Here is a 20,515-nt window from a genome sequence, read left to right as displayed (position 1 = left end):
CACAAGCTGTCCAGGACTTATTACCTCATACTGGCTTCCTAGTTGATTTTGCTTGCTGGGAGCTGGCATGAAGTTGCAAGCAAATCCTCACTTAGCGACCCACAATCCTTGATTAACAATGGCAACAGGAACTGCTGGAATTACCATTGTTAACTGAAGACTATCTGTACAGTCTTCCATCTCTGTGCAAAGTTTCTTTCCCTTAGCAATTTTTGGGTCAGCCGTGTGGCAAGATATTGTTGCCAGATATTACTATCAACAAGCTTTTGTTTCCATTGCAGATAGAAGAATCCTCCTGTTTGGTACCTCCTGCTCCTTTTGGTACCTACAGGTAGTTAATAACAGTAACTCGGACCAGGATTTCATTACTAAGCGATGTAGTTTAAAGTATAATGTTACATAACTACATTGCTTAGCAATGGCAATCTTGACAGAAGGTGATCCCACACTGGAAGGGGGAGGGGGAAAGAGGGGATGGTTTTGTGGGAGGGGCAAGCATGTGCACATTCATGAGCACCCATTGCTCACATGAGTGAGGCCGAGAGCATTTGTGACACTTGCACGAGTGAGGCCCTGGGCGCTTGCATGAGTGAGGCCCAGGTGCTCGTGATGCTCGTGTGAGTGGGACTGTGCGTGCACATGTGCTCACACCAACCAGCCACCCACCCACGTGGCCTGGTTGCGAATAGGCCATGGACTGGTAAATGGCCGTGGCTCACAAGCTGGGGACCCCTGCTATAGGGGGTTGGACTAGAACAGGGCTTTTCAACCTTTTCACCGATTGTACCACTTTTAGAATATGGCAACATTCGAGTACCACCAGTCACCTAGCGAGGTGTCAAAAACTTGATGACCCAAAAAACAAATGGAAAAAAGTGATAAAGTACAGGTAGTCCTTGACTTACAACAATTTGCTTAGTGACTGTTCAAAGTTACAACGGCACTGAAAAAAGTGACTTATGACAATTTTTCACACTTATGACTGTTGCAGCATCCTCAGGGTCATGTGATTTACATTTCGATGCTTGGCAACTGATTCATATTTATGATGGTCACTTTGTTCCAGGGTCATGTGATTGCCTTTTGCAACCTTCTGACAAGCAAAGTTAGTGGGGGAAACCAGATTCATTTAAAAACCATGTTACTAATTTAATCTCTCTTTCTCTCTCTCTCTCCCTTCCTCTCTCTTTCTCCCTCTCTTTCTCTCTCTCTCCCTCTCTTTCTCTCTCTCTCCCTCTCCCCCTCTCTCTATTTCTTTCCCTCTCCCTTTCGTTCTCTCTCCTCCTCTTTTTTTCTTTCTCTCTCTCTGTCTCTCTCTCCTTTCTCTTCCTCTCTCTCCCCCTCCCTCTCTCCCTTTCTCTCTCCCTCTTTCTCTCTCTCTCTCCTTCTCTCCCTTCCTCTCTCTCCCTCTCTCTATTTCTCTCTTCCTTTTTCTTTTTTTCTTCCCTCTCTCTTTCTCTCTCCCTCTTTCTCTCCCTCTCTCCCTCTCCCCCTTTCTCTCCCTCCCTCTCTCCCTCTTTCTCTATTCCTCTCTATTTCTCTCTCTCCCTCTCTCTCCCTTTCTCTCCTTCGCTTTCCCTCTCTCTCTTTCTCCCTCTTTCTCTCTCTCTCTCCCTCTCTCTATTTCTCTCTTTCTCTCTCCCTCCCTCTTTCTCTCCCTCTCCTCTCTTTCTCTCTCTCTTTCTCCCCCTCTTTCTCCTCTCCTCTCCTCTCTTCCCTCCCTCCCTCTCTCTCCGATTGGGGATCGATTTGGAGGCACGGAGGGGAGGGGAGCGGCCGAGGGCTGCCTGTGTGACTTTGAAGTGGCCACCTTTGGAAGTACCAACATTGCTCCAGCCAGGCTCAAGCTGGGCAGAGCGGACAATGGGAGAGGAGCGGGTTGATCATCTTACCGGTAGCCGAGACTCCGGCTCGCCTTCCCGGCCAGCGGGGCCTACAGTAGCGCTGGCTGGGGATTGCAGGGGCCTATGATAGTGCCGGCTTGGGGCCGCGGCTTGCGGGAGGGCTGGCCTGCTCAGCGGAGGCTCCAGCGGGCCGCTCCCAGGGGGGATACCGGGGCTGCTCGTGCGGCTCCCTGGCCATGTGCACTTCGGACAGGGCCAGCCCGGAAAAGCCTTGCTGGGCACGCTTCTCCCAGGGGGTGGGGCGCCTGGGCGCAGGGCCAATCAGGAGCCCCGCGAGGGGGCAAGCTCGCATGAAGAGCCAAACCCTTTCTGCAATGGAGAGATGCGTTGAAGGAGCCAGCCAATCATGGGACATAGATTCTGACGGACGGCTGGCCTGAGCCAACAAGGCGCCAGAGGATGGGAGCTATAGTTGAAGGCTGAAACGCCTTCAGCTGTAACTGCTGCTTGTGTGTGTGTGAGTGTGCGGGCCCTGGAGACGCGCCAATCAGGTGGAAAGGAGCGCTGATTCTGGGGCTTCCCCTGAGCCCTCACGGCCCCGGAGAAGCGCCGATCAGGTGGAAAGGAGCGCTGATCCTGGCGCTTCCCCTGAGCCCTCACGGCCCCGGAGAAGCGCCGATCAGGTGGAAAGGAGCGCTGATCCTGGCGCTTCCCCTGAGCCCTCACGGCCCCGGAGAAGCGCCGATCAGGTGGAAAGGAGCGCTGATCCTGGCGCTTCCCCTGAGCCCTCACGGCCCCGGAGAAGCGCCGATCAGGTGGAGAGGAGCGCTGATCCTGGCGCTTCCCCTGAGCCCTCACGGCCCCGGAGAAGCGCCGATCAGGTGGAAAGGAGCGCCGATCCTGGCGCTTCCCCTGAGCCCTCACGGCCCCGGAGAAGCGCCGATCAGGTGGAAAGGAGCGCTGATCCTGGCGCTTCCCCTGAGCCCTCATGGCCCCGGAGAAGCGCCGATCAGGTGGAGAGGAGCGCTGATCCTGGCACTTCCCCTGAACCCTCACGGCCCCGGAGAAGCGCTGATCAGGTGGAAAGGAGCGCTGATCCTGGTGCTTCCCCTGAGCCCTCATGGCCCCGGAGAAGCACCGATCAGGTGGAGAGGAGCGCTGATCCTGGCACTTCCCCTGAGCTCTCACCTCCCCCAAGCATTTTTTACTTACTTGCTTTCAGCTGCACTCACTTTCTCCTTTTGCTTCTCTGCCTTCGTTTGCTTCTCTGCCTTTGCCATGTGTTTGTAAAAAAGAAAAAAAAGTTCCATGAGACTTTCTAACTTCTTACGAAGGCTGAGAATGACAGGAGAAAGGGAGTGCTGCTGAAAGCAGGTGAGTAAAAAAACGCTTGGGGGAGGTGAGGGTATCTGGGTGTGGGCGGGGGGACCTAGGCAATGCGTCGTGCAGCTCCAGCGGAATCTCCACTGAAGACTGCTTGAGGCTGCCTGCCGCCAATCAGCTGGAGCTGCGTGCTTTGATCCTGGGCTCTCAGTAGGACCCAGGCAACGTGCAGTTCCAGCTGACTTTGCCACAAGCCTGTGCGGCGCTGCTGCCGCTTCACTTCATCCACTTTTACACTTTTAAAAAAAATTTTTTTTTTACATTTTTTTTCAACTGGTCCTACGCGTACCACCAGCCAGGTGCTCGTGTAGCACTGGTGGTATGCGTACCATCGGTTGAAAAGCTCTGGACTAGAAGACGTCCAAGGTCCCTTCCAACTCTGTTATTCTGTCATTGACAGTTCTCATTACTGTCATTCATTGAATGCCATCTGGTCATTAGGCAAGGACCCACCCCGATCCAAGCCATTCCTGGCTTGGTCCCTCGCAGCCTCTTTAAGACTGCTTCTTCTTGAACTCCCCTCACCTACCTGTGCCCCCCCGAGTCCTTCTGGCTGCCCTGTACAGCAACAGTTTCAGCTGGTTGCCAGGCCTCTATTTCAGCCCTGAGTTTGCCAGTCTCACTATCACCAAGGAGTGTTGCCTCAGTTCCCCCACCATGGCCAGATGCCCCAGTGCTAAGCCCCAGCTGACTTGGCCATCCCACTGCAGCTGCAGGCTACGCGAGGCCTTTTTCCTAAGGTTGTATGTTCCAAGTAGTGTGTGGCCTTCTTGGGAGACTTTGGAAGTCTTCATGTATGATCAGTTGTAAGCGCAGTGGGCTGCCAACTGCCTAAAGTTTGATCACATGACTGCAGAGGATCTGCAATGGCTGTAACTTTGGGTGCCAGGTTAAATACTGTATGTTGACCACTTAACTTCAAACGGTCATTGAAGAAACACTGTGAATAATTTACCTGAAAGTTAACCAGTATTCTTGTGTTTCCTGGCAGAAAAGATACTTTGAACCATTATCATCCAATATATTTTCAGCTTTTAAAAATGTTTGTTATTAAATATATATGAAGAGCAAAAGCAGCAGATAATCAGATGGGAAGTTAGTGATTATTAATCTCATCTACAGAGGCTTTTGTGTATGAAACCTTAACAGGCTAATCGACATATATAGGAAAATACTCATGGACTTTTCTATTTTCTATTAACCTTGGGTATATTGGAAGCAGTAAGGAGAGTGACATAATGTTAAAATGCAAAGAGAGCTGAACCACTGAATTATGAGAAATAAGCTTTGCAACAATGTAGAATACAATTCATTAATAACTATGAAACATTCAGTAATTGTATTCTATTAACGTTAAACCTTTGGGGTACATTCAAATACTTACTATACTACTTTCTCACTGTAAAAATTATTAAAACATGCAGAAAAGTACCTATTAAGTGGTTGCTTAAGTATCATAAAGTTCAAAGAATCGCAAAGGTTAACAATAAAATAGTGAGAGAAAATCTTATGTTTTGGATATACGATAGCTGATCCACTGTATTTAATTTCCTTGGGTATCTTGTTTTTTTAAAAAAGCATTCAAAATGCAAAAAAGAATGATAAGAGAGGAATTCTGATTTACAGTTTGCAGCTCTGTGGGAACAGCTGTCCGTGGATGGTTTGTTCAGCATGCTTTTATCATATTAATTCAGAACAGATAAATGGGAACTACTTTATAAGAAATGGGGAGCTTGGGGATTTCTTTTCAACCTCAAATGGCCTGGATTGTCTTTGTTCTGCTGATTTTTTATTTATTATTTTTGTAGTATAGAATAGAGAAACGGAAGAAGGTTAGAACCACAGAGGGTGTTGCCAATGGCAGTCTGCTGTAAATTATTTGCATAGTTATGGATGAGGATATGGATTAACCCTAGATCAACCACATTGAGTGCTAGAAAAAAGCATTTTTAAATCTTTGGGTATTTGGCTTGTTGGGAGGTTTATGGCTAACTTAGCAGAAGAAGCTTAGTTTTTGTGTAGTTTTCTTTAACATGTGAGTCACAATATCTTTTAGTACAATGGAAATTAAATAATGGATTATGATAAATCAAAATTATGCCAGACTAATTTATCAACCCTGACTGCTCTTTAGAAGGCCAGATCCTGAAGTTGAAACTCAAATACTTTGGCCACCTAATGAGAAGGAAGGACTCACTGGAAAAGGGCCTAATGCTGGGAAAGATTGAGGGCAATAGAAGAAGGGGACGACAGAGAATGAGATGGCTGGATGGAGTCACTGAAGCAGTAGGTGTGAACTTAAATGGTCTCCAGAAGATGGTAGAGGACAGGAAGACCTGGAGGAACGTTGTCCATGGGGTCGCGATGGGTCGGACACGACTTCGCAATTAACAACAAATTTATTTAGAGTTTATGTGCTAAAACCATGAAGAAAGCTTAAGACAGATATAACATTTTTGAAAGAAGCATTATAATCTGTAAAACAGTGATCAAAGAAACATGAAATATAAGTAACAAAAATCTTGAAACCAAGTTTTTTGCAATTTACATAGGCAATATGATAGCTATCTATTTTGCAATAAATTATTTACATTTGGAATTAAGTGATTTTGCTTAAATCTCTACAATTTAATTTTCATCTGTGAGGTCTGTTGTGTTTGATGTTTGCACAATGTTTTAATAAATTAGACATTCTAAATAGGAAACATGTAATAGAAGATGCAAAAAAACATTAACCTTAATTTATCATTTACCATTTAAGAGTGTTTCAAACGCGTCTAAGGCGTTTTGATAAGACGTCAGAGATATGCGTGTGGGCTGCAGCTGTGAAATAGGAAAGAGTAATCTTTCTTTTGGAGATATATTTATTTATTTATTAAATTTTTATGCTGCCTGTCTACCCTATAAGATGATTGCTTGCTTGTAAGTTATGAAATAATTAAAATATAAACACATTTAAACTACATAGATTATGATTATAAAACTATACCGAAATCAGAACCATCAGAGAGGTGGGACCGGGATGAGGCCTTCTTATCCTGTCAGCCTCCTCCAGCAGCCTCTTCCTCAGGGGCCCAGGCCAAGTTTTGATATCCTTCCAGAAGGCTGAAAGAGTAGGATCAGTTCTTACCTCCAGTGGTAGAAGTTCCACAGGAGTGGGGCCACAGCGGAAAAGACTCTTCTCCAACCCGCCTGCTGGAATTCCTTAGCACAGTGTTTCCCAAACTTGACAATTTTAAGGCATGTGGACTTCAACTCCCAGAATTCCACAGCATGCCTTAAAATTGTCAAGTTTGGGAAACACTGCCTTAGCAGATGCGATCCATAGTAAGCATCTTCTACTGGTGTGAATGGCGCGCACTATTCCCATTGGGGAGAGTTGGCTCCTTAGGTACCCAAAGACTATTTTGGATCAACAAAATAAATTTAAGCTCTCTTTGGATCCTGTTCAACTACTGTGGGTGGAAGTTATAGATAATTAGCTTTTTATTTATTTTGGTTAAAAATTCAAATGCTTTCTTCCAGATACAGGTAATCTTCATTTAGTGACTACTTGTTCTGTAAACATTTGAAGCTATGATGGCCATGAACAAGTGGGACTTAACAGCTAGTCTTTGTAATTGTGGCAGTCACGGCATCCCCATGGTCACGTGACTCCCTTTTGTGCCCTTGGCTGCTAGTTTCCAATATGCAAAGTCAGTGAGGAAGCTGGCAGAAAGTTACAGATGGTAATTAGGTGATGTTGCACTTAACAAGCATACAGGGTTCGCTTAAAGATGGCAATCAGAAGTCCTGGAAATTGTAAGTTGTGCAGTCATGTGACATCACGCTCTATAACTGTGTTGCTTAGTGACAAGAGTTGCTGGTCCCAATTATAGTAAGGACTACCTGTAATTTGCAAACTACAGCTCTTAGTGTTTTCATTTTCAGTAGCTTATATCAGATATGTCAAACTCATGATGTCATGTGACATCGCACAACGTATTGGAACTTTCCCCCCATTGCCGGCAATGGGGTGGGCGCGGTTTCCTCGTGACGTGTCTGGCCCATGGGCCGACACTTTGACATGCCTGGCTTATATAAAAGGAATTGTATAGCTAGCAATATGGTGGATTCTCAAAGTCTGCCTTTTAAAATCTGTCCATCAACCAAGCTTCTCCATCAGAAATTATGCTCTGAGAGTTTTCTGTTTCTTGGCACAAAACTATCTTGAACATGTTATATCAAAGGTCACATAAACATATTTCATTATATTTATTTATGGAGCACTCTTTTATTTTTACAGTCAGTGTCTGATCTTTACATCAGTTCAAAGAGGAGGGGAGCCTGAATTTTAATTTCATAGTGTCATCTTGTAGATAATGTTTTTCTTTCCAAGACCTTGCTGAAAGCTTCCTAATTGACTTATCTAAATGGATTTTTAAAAAGGCAGGTTGTTCCATAAGCTTTCTGTTCATGGCCAATTGTAGTTGCATTAGCATGTAGCTACAATAGCCTTTGTAGCTTACAGTACTACACTTCTATGCTGACTAATAGTGCCCCCTAATTAAATGGCTTATCCAGTACTTCTTAATATTTAAAAAGAAAGAAGTCGTAGCTTATCCTACTTTTCCCTAATCCTTTTTTGCAGGAATTCTGCTTAGCTCAATATACGAGGGACAGCTGATGAGATGCAAGAGAGGAATGGTCATATAAAGCTGCCATTTCTTAACTTTCATAGTACCTGGTCATTTAAAGACATACATTCCTAAAATATGGCATTTGTTTGGGTCAACACAAGTTGATTGTTAGATTATGACTAAATAGAGAAATTCAATGATCTCCCTCTTCAGAAAGAATCTAAATTGGGTCCTGCAAGTTTTCCAATATTTATTTTTAGAGAAAAATAAAACTGCTTTTAAAAAAGGCAATACAAAACCAATCTCTTTGGCAATTTTTTTTACTTTATTTTGTTTTCCTATATTCTGTTGAAGAGATCAATTAGTAAGCCTATGTGATTCGTCTAAGATAATAAAGAATCTGCTCTAGGCTGAGATATGTAGCTTTGCTTGCCACATGAATGCTGTATATGCTTATAAGGGACATCTGTCACTGATTTCTGTTGAGGTCATTTGCATACTGTGCGAAGCAGCCAATATCAGCCTTATAAAAATTGCAGTCTGATACATCTGGGGGTCATCCGATTGAGCAAAGGAGATCTGTGTACTTACTCTATAGCGGAGCTATTTAATATTTGCAATTTATCTGCTTCCAATGCATCTTACTAGGCAAAAGAATGATTTGGAACAATTGGGAAATTCTTAGATGAGTGTGATGCTAGTTTGAATGGGGAAAATCACTGCAGAAGTCATACTGATTTGTTTTGCTGGCGAAAGAGTTTAATGCTGCTTTCCTAATGGGTTGAATTGACTCACTGTGTCAAAAACACTATTATTATGTTGTGTGTGAATCCAACCATGCTGCAAGAAGAAAAAATTAAATTGTTTGACTGAGAGGTCATTTGTGCATTGTAATACAAGATCTATTACCATTATTAGTGGATTATGAGTCCTTGGGGGATATTCACCCTTTTATGGTCTAGCTAAACTGCAGCAGTAAAATATTTAGTTGTAAATGACAGCCTTCTGGGAAATTCATCTGAAGACCATTCTCTTCTATATTAATTTGGATTCAAGTGAAAGACCAAATCAAATGAAAGAATAAATGAAACTTGATTTTAAGCAAAAATGGCATTTCAAGTTCTCAGTTTGGGAACTAGTGCGTGTGTATGCAAAAATGCTTTTTGTCTTTTAATAACTAGAAATTACATTACACAGGGAATATACTGATCATTATAAAGGAACATATTAGTAATGTGAAATTATGGCATTGTACAGTATAGCATAATCAAAACACATCAGAGTAAAATAAAATACAAAATTAAAAGCACTATCGGGTACAAAGAAGACTGGTTTGCAGATTGCAAAAGATGAAATCATGGTATAACTTATATACATTTTCAAGACTCTGAAATGTGACAGATATATATATATTAATCAAGTTTATGGCCTAAAGAACATGGTAGAAAATTAAATCTCATATGCTTTGTATTAATTTGTAGCAGAAATGATATTGTAGTGAAGGTGATGCTATTAGGAGAATAACAACATTCTTCTTATCCTGAAATCTTATATTTGAGTTAACAAAAGTTTTTTTTTTTAAATGGCAGCCATTTTAAGTTGCATTGCCAAGGTTGAGGCCTGGAGACAATCCCTTCTGCAGGCCTCAACTTCGTTCTGCTCCTTCCCCCCAATTACTTCCTTCCTTGTTTTTTCCTTGCTTTATTTTGTCTCTTGCTGCCTTACTATCTGCACAATAAACACTCAGTCCTTCATGTTTTCCAGGTGGAATACTGACCACCCCATCATATGTTAGACAGTTTCTGTGTAAACTAGTGCAAAACAATAGTTGTGCCTGGAATTTTCATCTCTCTAAAAACCTTTTTTTTTCAAAAGAAGATATATGTAGTAATGAATTCAATGACTTTGTTTTACAAAGAATTGCTTTTTCCCAAATCTTATCCATTCAAAATTAAAAGAAAAAATAAGAAGGATACTACAATATATAATATATTCCCATCTGCTACAACTATCACTCACCTTCAAATTATAAAATTGTAGCTCAGTTGCGCTGGAAAGAGAACAATTTAAATTTTTTTACTTAGTAATATATACTGTAGTATTATAAATTTTAAAAAAATATTCCTCTATATATCATCAGATGGCTTTGTTTCTCCTACTCTTCTCTTCTCTTCTCTTCTCTTCTCTTCTCTTCTCTTCTCTTCTCTTCTCTTCTCTTCTCTTCTCTTCTCTTCTTTCTCTTCATTTTTCTTTTCTAAGGTAATGGCTGTGTAACTAAATGAAGACTGATTTGCTGTCAGAATATAAACATGGGTAGCAATTCTATTTTGTGAAGGATCATATTTTGATTCCGGCTAATAATTTTAAGAGCAGCGAGTAAGTTTATTCGCATGACTGACTTGACCGAGATTTTGTTTTTAAACTACAGTTTATTGTGTGAAGAAAGAGAAAAAGGGAGGGATGAATCCACTAACTCTTTGTCAAGCATCTAATGGAGAGGGTTGGCCTAGTTGCTGAATCTTTGGAGATGGTGAGGGGTTGAAAATGCTGCATTGCTAAGCAACACATTCAATAGCTTTCTGAGTGTGTTCATAGGCAGTGCGAAGTATTGAAGAAGGGGGTGGAAGGAACTCTTGGAGGGAAAAAAGGTTGAAAAGTAAATGCTCATTTAGCATTGGTAAGGACATAGCCTTCCTTTCTTTAAGCCAGAAGTTAAGAGGTAGCTTTTATTGGATTTTAAAAATCTAATACAGTACAACAAAGCATCAGAAACCATCGGTTTATGATCTTAACATAATTTATTAAGGTAGATACTGGTATAACATTGCTAGCTGCTTTACAACAAATATATGTATAATTATCAATATATGTCCACTATCAGTTTAATTGTTTCTCTGTGTATTAGGTCCCATAGAGACATTTATAATTTTAAGCTTAACTTTTTTTTAGTTAAGTATCAGGGCTAGAGATAGTGTAACTATAGTTATACTATAGGTACTGCTACTTCATATGGAAGATCATAAAGAAGAGATATGTAAAATAGCATATATGACATTAATGTGCTTATTGATACCTCCACATAAATAAGCTTTCTGTCTCTACTTTTAGATGAAATCTTATTTAAGATGTGACATGGTTCATCTATATAAGAAAGTCTCAAGACAAAATAAAATCTTACACAGAAAAATAATGGAAGATGCTTTGCTTGAGAATGTGTTGTACTTCCTCAGAAAACAACAAAGCAAAACTAGGATAGGAAGCATCTTGAATGTTCATCTTGTAGGGGTGGCAGGAAGCAATGGTTTGCTTTTGGGTACTGTAGTTTGTGGGTGCTTTGGGGTATTTGGGGGTATTTTGGGCATTTTGTGACTAGCTGCACTCATCATGCCAGTCATTCTGGAAATGTGCAATCCTTTCATGGCAACCATTTGCAGGAAGTTTTCAAAATTTCCAGAAAACCCTTAAAGATCCCCCCAAATTCTCACCAAGCCTACCCATTTCTGTTATAAGGTCTGCTTTTTCATTCTGTCTGTAACTTTTTGAGATCACAGAAATTGTACCTCGTATTCTTTTGCTTTCATCACTTTAAAAAAACATGGATGTATATTTCTTAAAAATCCTCAATCCTCGACTTATGACCAGTCACTTAGTGGACTTACCGAAATTATGATGGACCTCCTCAGGGCTACTTATGACCCTGTTCCGATGGCCAACCCCTCCCCCCCTCAGTCACTTAACCGTATTTTGAGTGCACAGCAGTTGGTTCAAATTGAGCCGCTTGTAGTAACTTGCAGTCACTTGACTGTGTTTTATAATGTGTTTGCCAAAATCCGGCATTTACTTCTGGTTTTTGGCAAAACAGGCCCATAGTGAACAATGGATTCATGTCATGTACGAACAATCAGATCTACTGCCAAAGAGTTCAGTTAGCTATTTTATTGCTCATGCCTACAATACAGGAATCTTCTCAGACTGGCGGTTTGTACTTGGGTCAGACTAGATAAGGTTCAACAGCATTCAGGGGGAGGGGGGGGCAGAGCTCTCCCTTTTATGCCCATATAGGGATTCAAAACTGATTTCCCATTTGACTCCTCTCCCAGCTCAGCCGGTCTATCTCTGAAGCATCACTTAACAATTGCGGCATTCACTTAAACACTATGCCAAAAAAGGTCATAAAATCAAATTGGTCATGTGGGTGATCTGCTTTAAGACCACTGTAAGGGCAGGCTCCATTAAGGTCATAAACCACTATCTGTAAGTGGTTTTGAATTCAAGATCTTCCTTTGGGAGAATGTTGGAGATTATCTGATTAGAAGCAGTGAGTGCTTTTTGAGGATATCCTTACGTACATCTTGTCAAGGAATTGGGCAGCCGGTGACCAAATGGATTTAGAGATGCTGACATGAACTTGTAGTTTTATATAAATAAATTTATTTTACATTTATCTTTATAAATGCAAACAAGGTAGTCAGGCACATCAGTACATCATGAGGTAAAACACAGAGCACACAGGAGAAAAAAGGCAGGGGGAAAAGGGAAACTCCCCCTCCACACCCATAGCAACCAATCACAGTGAAGATTACCTCACACAGGAGCCATCACTCTCCAACCAATCAACTATAACTGTGTGTTCTGGCTCATTGTACAACCCCACTGTTCCAGCTACTAAATTTAAATATCTTAACATATCTCTAATGATTTTTTCAGTTGGAAGCAACCCTTAATTCTTGTACAATTGAAAATTATAGGAATGGCCTAATGGCTTTGGAACCATATGGCTTTTGAATGCTTAGTTCCTGTTTCTGATTTCAAATTATTATCATCTGAAAACTCTGAGTTCAAAGGAAAGTTGTGTACATCACAGCAAGCTGCTAATGTGATTAAAGATGCAATACAGAAAAAAAAGAAATGTTTCATAAAAATTGTTCAAAGAAACCTCCTTTTCTGACAAATAAAAACAATATGGATTTATGAGAAATTCAGGACTGCTTCTACCAAGGCTTATTTTGGTGCACTTCTCTTCTGCACCTGGGCTGTACTTTATTTAGCCTAATAAATTCCAGCTTTGTCCTGCCCTGATTAGGTGCCTACTTGGCTCCAGTAAGATAAAATAGAATGAGATTGTCTGTAAAATCAGATTCAACAACTAATTTGCAACTCTTTGGGATGGGTACATTTTTCTGTATGTGAAGGTGCATGCTTTTTTTGTTTGGTGCTGACCCACCACTCTTAAGATCCGTGCCTAGTTTGAATTTGATAACTTTTGTTTTTCTCTGCCATATGCATGATATTGCTTACTGTTTTCTTTGAGTCACAGCACTAGTTTTGCCTTCTTAACAGCTTTTAGACCTTAATGTTGACCTGGCCCTTTAAAATATATGCACTTTCTATAGTTATTTATTGTTAAGCAGGGGTAAGTTTTATAGTGCATTTATACAATTCTGAGATAAAACTATGATGCCTACAGGGAATGTAGCCATATGCATAAAGAGGTAGAATCACAAGAGCAAAATTTTGATGGGAGTAGAAAAACAAAATAAGTGAGTTAAGTTTAGCTCTTTGGATTTCTTCTTCTTTTTGAAAAGGAAACATTACACTGAAAATCAATTATTTGCCTCCACATTTTGATGATGTCATTGAAAAAGAAAAAAAGGATTGAATAGGTATAGGTATTACCCACATTGCCATAATGCTTTATGATTTTTTTTCAACATTCCCATCTTTACTGAACTTGTGAGTATGACAGATTATGGGAGGTTGGGAAAAAGATGGAAGAGGACATTAGCATAAACATCAGGAAATGGAGATGATACAAATCTGGGAAGAAGCATTTGAAAGTATTCAAAGAGACTTATTCTTAATTAGTTCACTACAAATGAAAGCAAGAAATTCTTATTATAGTTTTTAAGATTTTACATTTACCTAGAGTAGCATTAAAGATATCAAATCTGCATAATTCTTGCTTCCTTGATCTTGCTATGCTGTACAGAGCTTGAAAAACAAACCAAGTGGTACATGTGGGTACCAACAGGCAGGCTTGTCAATATGATTTTACTCATGTTGATAAATATCATGTGGTGTTCTTCTTAGCAGGATTAAGGAGTTCTAGAAATTCATCCATTTGAAAGGTGAGATGACCTTTCACATCATATGTCAGGGACTGACTCGGATTTTGGCATTAGACTTAATCTCTTGTAGCATGAAGACATTTTTTGTAAAACAATAATGTAAAATATACATGGGTTTAAATATGAATCTTCTTCGTACAAAGAACGAATCTATGGCTCTTCCTCATAAATCCTTCAATTAAACAAATCAACTCTGCCATTTCAAAATGCAGCAGAATATATAATTCTTTACTTAATTTGAGCTGTGGAATTTATGTTTTTTTTTTTCCTGAAACACACATTGCTTTCAAAACAACACAGCTACTGAGTTAATTGTATCTTGCTGGTATGTGAAAATTATAGAAGATATTACATTTTTGGTTAAAACAAGGTTAAAATGAGGAAATTTGTATTAAAATATACTCCCTTTTATAGCATTATTTTATTATGTTATTGCATGAAGAGCATTTCATTGAATTGATGGTTTAAAAATCAGAATACCAAGAATACTTGAGTATTAAATTTGAGTACAAAATGTAATGTAAATACTCTTCAAAAGTATTATTGGACATATTTACTGTTTAGTTTTTAACAGCAATTATTTTAGCAACAATAATTCTGTTAGACTTTATTCAAACTCTCGCATTGATTTAATGTAAATTTTAGATGTAAAGTATAGAAATGAGAATTAAGTCATATAATAGTTTATTTCTAAACCATATTGTAGCCTAAGAAACTAGTTTAGAAATTAAAGATGCTTAATTTGTTTCCATTTCCAGCAAAATGTACAAATGCAACTCTTGGCACAGTGGAAATAAATCCTATTGAAAACACAGCTTGAGCAAATACTAACAATATTTGCACATTTTATGGGTACACCCAACCTTTGAGGCTCATCTTAATTTTGAAAGCTTGGTGGATTTTTAATCTTATCACAAAATGATGGACATGAGAGGATTTACAAAATAGCATGCAATGGGAATGGGCCAATCACAAAATATCCTTTTTTTGGAAAAGGCAGACAAGAGGAAATGAGAGACAAGTAACCTGCCAAAAACCTCATTACAAGAATATGTCTAAGTCTGTCTTCCAAGGACATTCAGTTTTTTGCTCCAGTGAAGTACACTCATGTTGTAAGGACAAATTGTAAATTTCCTTTTCTTTTTCTCTATGGGTGAGCCAAGTCATCTCCACTTTATTTTCCTAGGATACATATTCATAAACCAGATCAGTGTGTCTGTTGTGTATATCTGTTGTATGTATCTGTGTCTATGTGCAAGATTCAGAATGTCACAGAGATTCAACGGGGAAAGAAAACAAAAACATAAGTGTTGGGACAAAGAAAAGAAAAACCCTAATCCCAGGTCGAGGTCCCATTTATTCACCTGCTAATGTTCAGAACCATGGTTTCTTTGTCCGTAGCAGAAATTGACATCTTTTCTGATCAATCTACCCTTTTTTTTTTGCCTTCCCTCCATATCTCTGTGTAACCTACTTTTTCTGCTTCAAATCTATACAAACTCAAGTATAGCTGGATTATCAGGAGGGAGTAACTAATCAAGAATGCTACCTAGCCTCTTTCAAATTGCAAATCAAAAATAACTTGGTCACCAGTCACACATTATAGGTATGAGAGCAGTTAAGTATATTGAGTTCATCACTGCCAGGGAGCAGTGAATTGAATCTGTTAGTACTGAGCATTTTCAATTCAAAAATTGGTTCAGAATCAACCAAATACTGTATATTTTGAATTCTATACAAATTAGATATGTTGATGTTGCCACATTTGATTCTTTACAACTTAATGGCGTGCAGGATAACTTTTCAAAAATTGAACAAAATGGGGTTAAATTTGGTATGGTTGGAGAACCCAAGGAAACAAATTTCAAAAATGGTCCAAATTGGCCAGAGGTAAAGAGTGAAAAAAAAAACCCTTCCCACACAATATATATGAAGAGCAAACTACAGTGTTGGGGAGTCCTCCCTCCCAACCCTCCCCCCCTTCCTCTCTTCCCCACCTTCCCATTTCTTCTCCTAGTCCTGAAGTGGCATTATTATTGAAGAGGTTGAAAATAATAATAATAATAATAATAATAATAATAATAATAATAATAATAATAAATTAAAGTAGCAACAATGGTGCATTGGAAGATCTGCAAAAAATATCATTTGCCTGTAAGCAAAAACTGGTGGGATCATAAAATAGAGAAAGTCATAGAAAATGATAAAATTAAACTGCTCTGGGACTTCAGAATTCAAACAGACAAGCACCTGCAACATAACACCCCAGACTTAACAATTGTCGATAAGAAAGACAAAAAAGTCTGGATAGTGGATGTGGCAGTGCCTGGAGATAGCAGAATAGAAGAGAAAGAACTGGAGAAGATAACAAAATACAAAGACCTACAAATAGAAATAGAAAGACTGTGGCAAAAGCAAGCAAGGGTAGTACCAATAGTCATAGGCTCCTTGGGTGCAATCCCAAAACAACTGGAGCACCACTTGAACACCATTGGCATTGACAAATTCGCTATTAGTCAATTGCAAAAGGCGGCCTTATTAGGAACTGCTTCCATCCTGCGACGATATCTGTAATACCATCAAACATCCACATCTGCCTATCCCAGGTCCTGGGTAAGGACTCGATAGGTAGACAAAATGCCAAATCCAGTCTGAACATCTGGCTGACTGTGCGATGATCGATAATAATAATAATAAAAAAGTTGGAAGGGACCTTGGAGGTCATCTAGTCCAGGGCTTTTCAACCTTTTCACCCATTGTACCTCTTTTAGGATATGGCAACATCCGAGTACCACCAGTCGCCTAGCAAGGTGTCAAAAACTTGATGACCAAAAAAAAAAAAGGAAAAAAGTGATAAAGTACAGGTAGTCCTTGACTTACAACAGTTCGCTTAGTGACTGTTCAAAGTTACAATGGCACTGAAAAAAGTGCCTCCCAAGGCACAGCCGAGCAAGACACCTGCCTGCCTGCCTGGCAGCGCTCTCATTCCCCTCCCTCGCTACTTTTCTAGGATGGTCGCGTACCACCTGTCAGGTGCCAATGTACCACAGGTGGTACCCGTACCACTGGTTGAAAAGCCCTGATCTAGTCCAACCCCCTGTTCAGGCAGGAAACCCTATACCATTTCAGAAAAATGGCTGTCCAGTCTCTTCTTAAAAATGTCCAGTGTTGGAGCATTCACTGCCTCTGGAGGCAGGAAATTTCTCCTTAGTTCTAGGTTGCTTCTCTCTTTGGTTAGTTTCCATCCGTTACTTCTCGTCCTGCCTTCAGGTGCTTTGGAGAATAGTTTGACTCCTTCTTTGTGGCAGCTCCTGAGATATTGGAACACTGCTATCATGTCTCCCCTTGTCCTTCTCTTCATTAGACTAGACATACCCAATTCCAGCAACCGTTCATTATATGTTTTAGCCTCCAGTCCCCATGCCAGATGTTTGTTGTGCATGTCATGCTTTCTGTAGCATGTTCAGAGATGTATACTAGAAACAATTACATTGTAAAAAAAAAGTGAATACTGAGCCATATCAACAAAGTGAATACTGTATTTCAAGCTTGGTATATGCAGAAAAATTATAAATGGGAAAAGGCTAATTTTAAAAAAATTAATGGAACTGAAAGATTTATAGACTGTTGCATAAATTCCTGTCTGAGAGACTTTAATACAGTAATCAGTTTCTTAATGTAGAAGCATTTTTTCCATAGAATTGAATGATTGTCTTCAACTACAGTATGATCCTGGGTAAAGATTTAATTGGTTTAAGGAATTCCCAGCAGGTACTAATAGACACCAGCTCGTATGCCAAGGCACCTTTTCCCTTTCAATCTGAAGCACCACTGCACATCCCTTTTAATTAATATAATCCAATTCATAAAAGCGGAAATAGTTGAGGAGTGCTGTTATTGAACTGCTGGAGGGTATTTATGCTCATGGGAACTATGATAGTTTATTAAGGCAACAAATGAACCATCCTAAATATTTAGCTTATTCCTTCCTTCCTATAGGAAAACATTTTGAACATTTCCCTTTAAGGGTAGTTTTGTTATCCAGATTAGCAAATGTTAAATGTTTAACATTAATTCTGGTAAGTTTTGAACAACCAAGCCTTTTAGAAGTAATCATACATATTATAAATCTTTTTTTTAATAATATTTTTATTAATTTTCTATTTTACATTTAGGTATTTAAAAAGCAACTTGGTGGCTGGGTTAATCAATAGTTCAGTAACATACAAAAATCTTTAGTACAAATCTCAAACTACAACTTCAAATATTTCCTCTCTTTTTCCCTAAATATCTACTATCTCATATTTAAGCTGATAACAGTTCTTATTATATCAACTAAATAAAAACATCATTATTACATTTATCAATAAACTTTTAGCTTATACATAATTACTTTTATATTCAATCTTTACAGTCAATCAATGTCCTGTTATTTGGTTTGTCCCAATTTTTAGTTTCTCATCAATATTCAAATTTAACATTTGATATTTATAATTTCCAGGTTTTATGTAACCAAAGTTTCCTTTATATCAATTCATAACAGAATCTAATGTTCAAAATACACATCTTATCTGTTTGGGTCTAATCTTGTTCTATTTCCTAAAAGTTATCTATTTCCCCCATCTTACATCATCTACTTGATAATACAGTATCCCCTTTAATAAATCAAAGCCCATTATCTATATTGTCTGAGTTAACCAATTAATCAAACATATTCATATTTTTTTTCTTTTGAGTCTAATTTTTAAGTATTAAATAAATAGCATCCTTATTTTCAACTAATTTCCAAATGTTTTAATTTTAATGACCAAAATTTTCCTTATCTCAACTTCTCCCTTTGACCCTCTAATTCAGTGGTTCTCAACCTGTGGGTCGGGACCCCATTTGGGGTCGAACGACCATTTCACGGGGGTCGCCAAACAAGGCTGTCCGCCATTTTCCCCCCCTTTTCTTTGGCCACACCGCTGGCACCGATGATGTATAAGTGGTTGGGGGTCACCACAACATGGGGAACTGTATTATGGGGTTGCGGCATTAGAAAGGTTGAGAACCACTGCTCTAATTAGTAATATAATCCCTTGTGATAAATCAAAACCCCAATTTTCTTCAGTCTTATTCTGGCTTTCTTTCTTTGTCAGCTAGCCTTCCATGTCAACACTTTTAAATCATCAAATAGATCCCCCTCTATTATTATATATATTGTTTGGAATAAGAGAGACCATTTAGTTGCCATTTTTTGGGAAGGGCTAGCCCGTTAATATTCCTTAAATTGTCTCCCTATTATTCCAAATCCCCATAATTGTCCTGGTATGTTTATCTTCCATTCAGTCTGTTCTTCTTCCTCCTTCTCAAATTTCTTCTGATTTATATAGAAAGTCTTTTCCATTTTCAGTGTTGTCAGTCCCTTTTCTGGATATTCCATTGACTATATTTGTTGATCAATTGAGTCCTCTGACTTAGTATTTGATTGTTCTACTTCTTCTGTTACCTTCTGCATTGTTACTTCTTTAGTTGTCGTTGGAATTTGAGTTTGTATATCTAAGCTGATATCTTTTTCTTTTCTGTAACATCTTATTTTTTCACAAGCTGAAAGGATGTTTCATGTATTGCTTTTAATGCAGAAAGAATCTTTTCCTGGTCTTCATCCATCTTCTCTTAATGGTGCATTAAGTTGAGGACTTTGAAATCAGATGAAAATAATTTTATAGCTGGGCATGGGACCTCTATTTCATATGTTTGTAGGCAGTCTTTATAGTAAAAGTCTTTGTCAAGTACAATTTTATAATGTAATGTATTTCATCATCTGCAGTAATGACCAATATTCCTCAGATAAAGTAGGAAGGCAATTCCCCACATACAGCTCTAAAAATCAATGAAGGTTTACATTCATAGTTCAAGGAGGCCAGCCATGCCACCCAGAAGTTCTCTTTACAGCTGAACTTCTCACAGATGATGTTTATCAAAGTTAAAAGAGTGTTATCTGTAGTCTGGGCTACAAGCCAAGTCTCCTTTAGGCAATAACAAGTTGTAATATCAAGCTTCACCACAAGATGTTACCGATGCCGCTTAAGGTTTTTTAAGTCCAAAATTTTTATAGTCCTTTTTCCAATTTTATTTCTTTTTTATAGATAAAAACAAAAGTCTTCAGTGAAAATAAGAAAACTTTTGGTCCCTAAGTTTCAGAAACGTATAAATCCAATTAAATTAAAGTTATTCTTTTAGTGCTTTAACTCCCCTGGGTAGTCAGTCCCACTATTCTTAGAGGGTGGGATAGAATTTCCCTTCCCTCTCTCCTCACAGGGGGAAAGATACTTTGGGCAGCTTTTACAGGAAGAAAAATACTTAGGATCTTAGAGAGAAGATTGGATCTCACCCAGTTTCATCTGCGTTGCTTTAGAAGTGCCTGGTGGTAAGTATGATGTTGGCTGTCTGCAGCCTAGTGACGAGCCATATCGCTATGCCTGGTCTTTCCTCCGCCGGTTTGGAGGGCTGCCCCAGATCAAGCATGGATCCCTTAGCTCGTTGCCCCTACAGAGTGACT

General features: G+C 39.3%; 2 protein-coding genes across 5 annotated transcripts in view; one reads left to right on the top strand and one right to left on the bottom strand.

Annotated features, from left to right (window-relative positions):
• The window catches only part of FOCAD (focadhesin), a 150,702-nt gene that overhangs the window by 37,040 nt on the left and 93,147 nt on the right, over window positions 1–20,515 (top strand). The gene's annotated exons all lie outside the window — the stretch shown is intronic.
• LOC120314211 lies at window positions 1,660–10,798 on the bottom strand. Its single transcript, XM_039357063.1, has 2 exons — window positions 9,866–10,798; window positions 1,660–3,115 (listed from the first exon to the last, which is right to left on the bottom strand). The coding sequence occupies exon 2, from the start codon at window positions 2,964–2,966 to the stop codon at window positions 2,166–2,168; it is 801 nt and encodes a 266-aa protein (XP_039212997.1). The 5' UTR covers window positions 2,967–3,115; window positions 9,866–10,798; the 3' UTR covers window positions 1,660–2,165.

The sequence above is a fragment of the Crotalus tigris genome, unplaced genomic scaffold (assembly GCF_016545835.1).
Source record: "Crotalus tigris isolate CLP2741 ecotype Arizona unplaced genomic scaffold, ASM1654583v1 scf7180000018862.1388955, whole genome shotgun sequence".
Lineage (NCBI taxonomy): Eukaryota > Metazoa > Chordata > Lepidosauria > Squamata > Viperidae > Crotalus > Crotalus tigris.
The sequence above is the reverse complement of the archived record's forward strand: the minus strand, read 5'-3'. Positions and strand labels throughout refer to the sequence as shown.